The 9,715-nt window shown below is 42.4% G+C and overlaps 1 protein-coding gene across 1 annotated transcript in view; it reads right to left on the reverse strand.

Moving 5' to 3' along the window:
- Positions 1–9,703, reverse strand: part of LOC140323618 (protein kinase C delta type-like) — a 95,350-nt gene extending 85,647 nt beyond the window's left edge. Inside the window, exons 1-3 of the mRNA XM_072400846.1 lie at positions 9,504–9,703; positions 9,170–9,328; positions 8,890–8,981 (exon numbers count right to left, since the gene is read on the reverse strand). Of these exons, the coding sequence (XP_072256947.1) occupies positions 8,890–8,981; positions 9,170–9,286 (209 nt within the window). The 5' untranslated portion in view covers positions 9,287–9,328; positions 9,504–9,703. The remainder of the gene's footprint in view (positions 1–8,889; positions 8,982–9,169; positions 9,329–9,503) is intronic.
- Positions 9,704–9,715: the final 12 nt, after the last annotated feature.

Here is a 9,715-nt window from a genome sequence, read left to right on the forward strand (position 1 = left end):
ATGAGCTCTATTTATTCACTCTAGATTCATTCAGAATTTTCATTTATACATATAGCATTGCATATACATATAACAGTGAATTCAGATGAATTGACAGGGGAATCATTCATAAATAGAGCCCAATGTGTCACATTAATGGGAATATTTCATTCTGCCTGGGGGTTCAGCTGCTTCTCAGGCACGGTGGGTGCTGCTGCTCATAGTAGAGTGAACTCTGTTCCTATTTGTAAAATTCCTTACAGCTCTTTGTATTTTAAAAAGAATTTAAACCCCAAATATTTTCCTCTGTTTATTTGTCATTATCTATCCCAAATCAAACAAAGCAGCTAAGGTCAGCAAGCATCTGAAACAAGATTCAGGGTGCCCCCTACTGGCTAAGGATGTAACTACAATTAGTGATATGCAATGTTTTATAATCAATATAGAAGTCCATGCTGTGACTTTTTAATACAAAATATATTTGGCTGATAATAAGACAACATATTTGTAGCAATTTGTAATCCGAATTACTTGGAACTAAACTGTAAAAACACAAAAACTGAGGGCATGCAGATTGTATATTAAGCAAGGGACAGGCAATGTCCCTTCTGCAATAAAATGAACTTACCTGCCTTTTGTTCAGGGGTGTAGTGGGAGATTGGTAATGGACCCCTGACCCCGTACAGGCTCTCCCTGCACGCTCGCCATGGATAGCCTTCACTATTACCATGCCTCCTCTTCTTATTTTAAAACTACACCCCTGATTTTATTCTGGCCTAGCCAATCAGAATCCTGGCTGAAGACCCTGGACCTGGAAGAAGAGGTCGCCTCTCATCTCATCTTTATTTTTGAATGCAGAATGGACATCTCCTGTCCTTACTGCAATAAAGAACCCAGCATTTTTTTTCTTTTAACAATATAGTTCAGTTTTTTGAAGCGTGTATATGTTTGTTAATTATTGATGATCAATTGATTAGATATATGGGGCTCTATTTATAAATGATTCCCCCAGTCAGTTCCTCTGAATTTTGCTGGTGGTGAATTCTATGGTCATATTTTTCTACTTGTCCATTTCCTTGTTACCTAATTCATGACAGCGCCAACACTTATAAATACAATTATAGGTCTCATGGTGCTCACCCCTGGAAGTCAATCAAAAAACTAAATTGGACCCCTCACCTGGGATGTTCAGCTACAGAGATTTGCTCACTGCGGCCTAGCACCCCTCCAATCCACACTAGCAGTTGTAAACAACTACCAGAAGCCCCGCCCCCTTGTTTACTTCCTGGTTTCCTTGGTGACATAGAAAATTACATTTTGGATTTGAGGTGTGCTAGGCCGCAGAATAATTCCTTTTAAAAATAGAAGATAATAATAAAAATGTATCTGCATGCTGGCACTTGTAGTGCTCTGAGTACAATGTAACCCAGCTTCTAGGTTCTGGGCCTCCTGCTACCATGGAACTACAAGTCCCAGCTGGGACCATCGCACTCAATCCAACAGGGCCGAGACGACCATCATGTTCTACTGTACAATCCTCATGGAGACCACTCCATGGAGCCCTCTGTGACTTCAGGTAGGACAGTTCTGCACTCACACACACACTTGTTTGTCTAGCCAGGGGCCCTCCTGAGTACACAAGCAGCCATGACACTCTCTGCACACAGCCAGAAAACCTTCAAATGGGGCCCTGGGAAAATATGAAGTGGGGCCCCAAATGCATAGCAATCCAGCTTCATGCAACCCTTGCTGTTCTGTTTTTGGGGTGAGGAGGGGGAGGGGGCCTGAGAAATGGCCCAGTTTGCCCCTCACCTACCAAAACTAGGCAAAACCCCATGTGTGCTGGGGTTGGGAAGTCACTGGGGGGAGATCAGAAGAACCACATTTGTAGAGCTACAAGACCCACCATGCTACATCATCTCACATCGGTCTATATTACTTTGCTGTATGATACATAATTTAAAAAAAGGTAATAGTTGTGAATAAAATGTCAGTTTAAACATGAATTGTTTACATATTCATTTAGCATGGGGTGTCAGGGGTGCAGCGTTTGTACTCTTTAGGCTTCCCTTTTCCCTATTTCCACATATTGGGAGGTATACCTGCAAATCTTTATGGGCTTTCTGCAGTCACATTACAAGCTGACCATAGGTACCATGAGGTTCCATAGTTCTATATTCTATTTTAGCAATGACCGGGACCTTGATCATTTTGTTATCTTGCAATCAGAAATATCATTCATGAACATCTACAGACACACAATTTAAGGGATCTCAGGCACACAATTGGAGTCAATACAACTTCTGTTCTTTCAAATAATTCAGTTTTTCTTAGATGTCCCTCTGCACCCAGGGAGACTTAAGGGCAGGCGCTTACGCTATCCGGGGAGTTTCTCCTACATCCCCCCGGGTTTTTTCCTAATCCCCCCATATGGTCACCTCACACTGAGGAGGCCAACCGCCCTGCCGACACTATCCGGATCTCTGTACGGGCCCTGCCAGCGGGACAGATAGTTCTCCTGCAGCCAGAGGGAATCCTCTATGTCAGCCCAGGGATAATTGGAAAATAAATAAGATGAAAATAATTAGAGGATTCGTTTTTATGGAGGACATTCATTTTTATGTTCAGGCTCTGTACGGAGCTCGTACTAAAGCTGGACTCCGTACAACCCGCCCCAAACTCCTCTATCTGGTGGATTTTTTTTCCTCTGGCTGCTTCATAAGAGCACAGATCTCCATTTGATTCCTATCTTTAATCAAAAAGGTAAACTTCTCTCTTCTTATTGCACCATTGTCCCAATAACCTTTATATAGCAACCTTTACGTTGCAACAACTGAACAATTATTTTTGTCATTTCACTTATAGATATATTTTTCCCTACAACCATCTCCATACAAAGGAAACTCTCAAGGTAAAAAACCTTTCCTTGTACTGTGTCATCATTAAACACTTCATACATTACAAATGGCCTCATATCTGTCACTTTACTCATAGGTGTCCTATGTACAACATGGACCTGATGCCTTAATTGCCCTTACTAATCCTCTAATTGTTTTCATATAATTTTTGACAAAACTTCCACCACTATTGACCAATACTTTCCAATAACATTGACCAATACTTTCCAATATACAGATATCAATGCTATCTGGACCTGGAGCTCTATGAGACCTAATTGGTTAACTTCAATTTGCAACTACTCAAGTGGTAAGAGATGTGTGTGTATGTATATACAGGCTGACATTCAAAAATCCAGCAACCTCCGGACCTGAGGAGTGCCGAATTTCCGAAAATTCCGGATTTTTGAATTTCCTGTATTTATAATGTATTAGCTGACAGAACTACACCCAAATAAAATCAGTTTCTTCCTCCGTGAGAATGCAAGGGCTTATTATGCTGGGAAACTGGAGGGTCCGGATTATCGATGGACGGATTTTTGATTGTCATCCTAAATAACTAGTACAAATCACTGGAGGCTTCTAAAGGCCAAATATCTTTTCTATACTGGGCTCTCTCATCTCCATCTTCTTAACTTACTTATATGAGCTCCTGGGAAAATGATCTGGGGAAGACATGGAATCTGTTGAAATGGTATGAGATAGCTAGTAACTTCCCTAAAATATCTGTAAATGTGTCTCTGGTGGAGCTGAATGATAGAACTATGCTGTTGGAATGTTGGCTCTATGGAACCCATCTTGGGGTCATACCTGGTTACTCAGGGGTGTTGGCTAAAGGTTTGGTTTCCCTCTACCCAAAAATATTGACATTTTATTAGCAGCACGCATTGCCCTTGCAAAGTCCCGAAGGTCTCCTAAAATCACCTTTTCAGTGATTTAGTTACAGCTCAACTGGATTATAATGAATGACAAACTTATCAGTATTCCTAAAGACAATCCTAATGCCTTCGAACTCATCTGGAATCCTTGGCTGGGCTTTTGTAACTCCACCACACCCCAATCCTATCATAGCGAGGGCTACCCCCCAACCTACTTCTTTTTATTAATGTTTGGTTAGAACTTCATGTAAGGTTTGTTTTATCATTATTTATTGCTCTGTTTCCAATAATTTACCTCAAACATAACAATTTTTTTCAAACATATATAAAGAATGTCAAAAAACACATAAATACATTAGAAAGCCAACATCTAAGGTATGAAATTTGCCATCCAGGCATTTATTAGAGCAATCAAGGAAAAGATCTTTCTACATTATAATTGCAGTCACCTCGGTGCGTTTCGATGACTTTATCAGGACGTCTACTAATAACATAAATTGTGACAACAAAATAACCACTCAATACAGGATATATCCACATTATTATTTAAACATCATAAATATTTACATAATCCAACTAAATAGTATGCAACCACTAACAAAAGGAACTAACAATATATACCTAAATATTATAAAGCTATGCCACACCATAACACTTCCATAGAATAATTTCTTGCTTAATGTGAGTTGATAAATCGAGTCAGGAATCAACTAGGATCATCTATTACACTCGATTATAAACCGTTTGACTCAAAAAGTCAGATAAGGAGTGCGCATGCGCCGCCCGTTCATGCCGGTTTCCTGCTGAACGGCTCGGTGCTCCCCGGATGCCTTTTACAGTTCCCCGCAGCAGATCTGTTCGGCAGCCACTTTCTCCGCGGGTGGCCTGTGTTCCTGGATCCTCCGGGCTTCTAGGCATGATGGTGGGGAAGGCTGGCGCAAAGCAGAAGGATCGCATATCGCGATCTCAGCCGGCTCGCCCGGCTCTCAAGATGGCGGCCAGCAGGGAGCAGCGTGGAGAGGAGGCTCCAGCAGGGCTGAGGGGAGAAAGCGGCCCCCACACAGGTATGAGCCGGGATATAGGGGACAAGAGAGGGGAGAGATTCCTGCCCCAGCTCTCTCCAGTGACTGCCCATTCTGACCAAGATGTCTCTAGCTCCCAGCCTATTCAGCAACCCCCCTCTCCAGGACACTCTCCTGTGCTTCTGAGCTGTACAAGTTTGCAGGGAGAGGATTCTTTGTTATCCAGCCATGACCTGCAACATTTTGATCAGGGCTCCAGATATTCTGTGTTAATGCAGGAACCTTCTGCATGCTCTCCCCCCTCTTTACTCCCGGAAGCAGAAAACAGGCTGTATTTGAATTTGGCTGGCCTTTAGCAATCCGAGTTAGCAAAAGTCACAGAGAAGATTACCTCTGAAGTGCGACAGGACTTACAGTCCTTGGGTGCGCAAATTGATATATTTGAGAAAAAAGTTGATGAGACAGTGTCCTGTGTTAATCAGAATTCTAAGGAGATATTACACGATCAGCTGGACGCCATGCAGATTAAGCTTGATGACATGGAAAACAGATCCCGCAGAAACAACTTCAGGATTAGGGGCCTCCCAGAATCGGTTAAAGATATTACAGAGGCAGTAAGGCGCTTCCTGCATAATCTTCTACCTGAATTACCAGAGTTAGAATTATTACTTGATAGGGCACACAGAGCTTTGGTGGCCCCCAAACAGGATGGCCCTCCCAGGGATGTAATTGTTAAACCTCACTACTTTACTACTAAAGAGGCGCGTTTGAAAGTGACCAGGGGTTTGGAATTGATCGAGATGGAGGGTCACCGGATACAAATCTTCTCGGATATAACGCCATTTACTATACAACGTAGGAGAGCCCTTAAGCCGCTATTGCAAGTTCTGATCGACCATAAGATTAGATATAGATGGGCCTTCCCCTTGAAATTGATTTTTCAGCTACAAGGGAAAAGTTTCTCCTTTTCGTCTTTTGCGGAAGGGGAACAACTTCTGATCTGGACTTACTCCAGAGAGCAGAACTACAGCCGTCCCCAGACAAGGAGGCGTCCACGTCCTTGTATCCACTGTGGAATAAAACCAAGGCAACGGGGAAACAGCTGCAGAAAACACCATGAACATTTAAAATGGACGCGATGCTGTTTTATTTTTTATTTTTATCTTTTAACTATATGTCTTCGCAAGTTTACAAGTAGACTTTTGGGGATTCTACTTTTATGACCGGATTGGGTCGGGGAATCGGCTGATACTGCTGCCCCCCATCCTTGGATCTTTCGTTTGCTGTTTCCCCAAAGGGGGGAGCTATGTTGTTTAGTTAATGATGAGTCATATGGTCATGTTATTACATTTCCTGTTTTACCGCTGCATATGCCTTTCTTATCCTATTCAAATTTATTGATGTGATGGTATGTTTATTTAATGGCTGCCGAGCCTACCTCAAGCATATTGTAGCCCTGCTCAGCAATGTTTGGAATTTTGAGTAGAGTTGTTGAGGGTATTTTATGTCTCAAAGTTTACTTCGGTGGGGGAGTGGGGATCCGGGGGGTTACACATGCCCTCATATTACAGGGAATCCAGTTCGGGTCGTATTTATTTGATTTGGCCCGGAGGGACTTTCCCTGCCGAGATGGAGTTCTTGGGAGCTCCTAAAGGCACAGGGGTTGGGGCTGCTCCTTGGGCCCTGGGACTAGGTTGGTCCCTTTTTTATGCTCTTTTGGAGGAGATTTGGCCTAAAGTGAAAGGTTCCTTGATCCTACTAGGTGACTCCAACTTGGCCTTGGATCACATTTTGGATAAATCTAAACTTAGCAGATATAGGGATCCTCCAAAAAAAAGCCACAACCTCTCGCTTTTGCTGAGAAAGTTTGACTTAGTGGATGGTTGGAGGGAGATGAACCCTTCGGTTAGGGATTACACCTATTACTCGTCAGCCCACGAACAGTACTCCCGCATAGACCATGGCTTTATCCAGTCCCATATGCTACCCAACTTAATTGGGGCTCGAATTTTGTCGACTCCATGGTCGGATCATGACCCCCTGGCCTTATACTTGAAGGGTTTTAGCAGACCGCAACCTGGGTTTAGGTGGAGATTTAACGAGAGTTTTATCTCTGATAACATGGTGAAGGGTGAAATAGAGTCTTTGTTGACCACTTATTTTCAGATTAATATAGCGAATGATACATCTCCGGCCATTAATTGGGAGGCTCACAAGGCTCACAATATTGAAATACAAAAAGTCAGATAAGAAAAATACAAAAAACCTTTTGTACTGCAATGTTCATTCTAATCTTAGCTGACGTGGTATTGAGCCAGTCAATAAAACAACCGCTAATGAGAGGTAAACATATCTTAATCCATGCTAACAAATACCTGTTAATCCTCATATTTAGGATATAGGGTTTAGGACCGCAGAACCACAACATGGTCACAGGTCAGATACAAGGCTGGACTACAAAAACAATGCAAGCTGCAAATCCAAATGAAACTCCCTAAGAGGACTAAACCAATCACTGAGGCAGGGGAAGATGAACTTCTGCCCCCATGGTTATGTCTTCATTTAAACCTCCCCCCATAACCACCACATGGCTATTAGCAGCCAGAGTCACATAGGTATACAGAGTAAGAAGCAACAACAAATAACCCTAAATATAAGCATATGCACATCTGACTCCACACTCCTAGTCGGTAGTTCATATGCTTATATTCAGCGTTAATTGATATTGCTGGTTACTTCGTATCCGTATGTGACATTAAATGTACACCTATGTGGTTGCTGTCAATGGACAATGCGGCCAGGTAAGACTTGCATGCTTGCTATCCATGATTGTCTGACTGGATACAGCAATGCTCCTCTCAATCCCCAACCACACTATGTAATTCCACCACCATCCCCGGTGTCATTCCTCTGATTAGCTGTCATTGGACATTTGCCATTGGCTGGTATTAGTCATGTGGTGGTTATGGTGGAGGGGTAAATGGAGGCCTAACCATGGAGGCAGCGGTTCTTCTTGCTGTGCCTCGGTGATTGGTTTAGTCCTCTCTCGGAGTTCCATTTGGATTTGTGGCTTTGCAGAGTTCTTGTAGTCCAGTCTTGTATCTGACCTGTGATCACTTTGTGGTCCCACAGTCCCAGCAACTAAGCTGTATATCATAGCACCAGGATGAATAGGTATTTGTTAGTATGGATTAAGATATTACCTCCATTCTTCAAAACAGTCCGCTTTCAGTAAGAGATTATTCTATATAAGTGTTATGGTTTGTTGTTTTAGTGGGAGATGGCGTAGTATTGACTTAGGCCTGAGGATAGGAACTCTGCTGTTCCATTATTTGCTCATGTTAGTATCTCTGAGCTGAGCTAATATAAACAATTCATAATAATTACACAAAACACATAAACTAAATATGATTTTTTTATTAAAGATAATATATAAACAACCAGTGCGTTTGCTGTTGATGGTGATGAAACAGCTGGAGTTAAGGCTGTAGTGGAGTACAGGGCTGGTTAGATGTTCTTCATCTGCTTGTACAGTTACTAAAGTTTCATCGTAGTAATGACTTGGATCTGAGGATAATCTCTGCGGCGTAGAATCTAAGGGGAACAAATATGGCATGTGTTAGCTTTGCTGACTAATTACATAAATAATAGGCAACACTGCACTAGAGATATATTCTAAAGTATATTCTAAACCCCTATCAGGACATCTGATGATTTCACCTGGTTATGGATTTTACTCAGATCAATTACATCAAACAATGCTGCCATCTGACTATGGATGTGAGGGTGCCTGCAGCCATGACAGTCACATACCTCAGGGGCCAAAAAAATGCCCTGAACTGCTAGTTATTATTAATATTATTATTATTAAACAGGATTTATATAGCACTAGCTAGTTCTGCAACCAATCTACTAATATCAGAGTCCTCTCTTTATGTAAACTAACTAAGAGTTCCTATTTCCAAATATTATTACACATGTTATGTTCTAATCCCACTAGCAGCAGATGTATAGGTGTATGGAGGAACTAGACTTTGGTTGCAAGGGCCCAACTATGTAACTGACTGTCCCCCAACTTCCCAGAACTCTAGGGAAACCGGTTATCAATCTTACCTTAGAAAGTCCTCTTCGAATGGAGCAACCCTCTCTGTCAGTTCCATCAAATCACCTCCAGACATGTATTCCATGACAAAGAATAGATGTTGCTGTGTAAAAATAAAAGAAAAAGAGTTAGCGGGTTAGTTATACAAACACGGCATCACCACTTATATGACATGCAGGTGAGGAGTCACAGGAGCCAGGTGATGACCAATGATGTCACCTTTGCTCTGACTCCAGAACTGCACATAGGATATACAATGAAAGCAGAAAGTATATGATAATGGACACTTACCTCTGTCTGGAAGGTGCCATAGAGATTGGTGGTAAAGGGACTATTTCTAGTAATTTGCAGCACATGGCGCTCTGTCAGCGTACCGACGGGATCTCTATGTTTCCTCACCATCTTCATGGCCAGTTCCTTGTCACTGGCGGGATGGGTTACCAGTGCCACCTACAGGAAATGGAGAGTTAGAATAAAGCTATTAAATACAAGCACCCACCACCCCTAGTTCCCTAGTATGTCATTTAACGTGGTTATCAAAGAGATTAATTTCCCTTACACAAAGAGCAATATGCCTAGAGGGCAATATATGTGATAGAACCCATAGGGATAACTCAGCACTTACCTTGCCAAAACCTCCTTCTCCGATAATCCCCTGTACTTCAAAGGAGTCCAGACTCAGTCTGGTCCGATGGATTTTCTCTTCAATGAAGCCGGGTAGAGCGGTTGGTTCAAGCTCATTGGCACTGCATAGTGGGGCCGCTGGAAATGGTTTTCTCTCCTCGTTATTCAGGGAGGACGACTGGTCGGATGTCTCCCTCTTTTTGGAGCAGGAAT

Source organism: Pyxicephalus adspersus, chromosome 1 (genome assembly GCF_032062135.1).
Source record: "Pyxicephalus adspersus chromosome 1, UCB_Pads_2.0, whole genome shotgun sequence".
Taxonomy (NCBI): domain Eukaryota; kingdom Metazoa; phylum Chordata; class Amphibia; order Anura; family Pyxicephalidae; genus Pyxicephalus; species Pyxicephalus adspersus.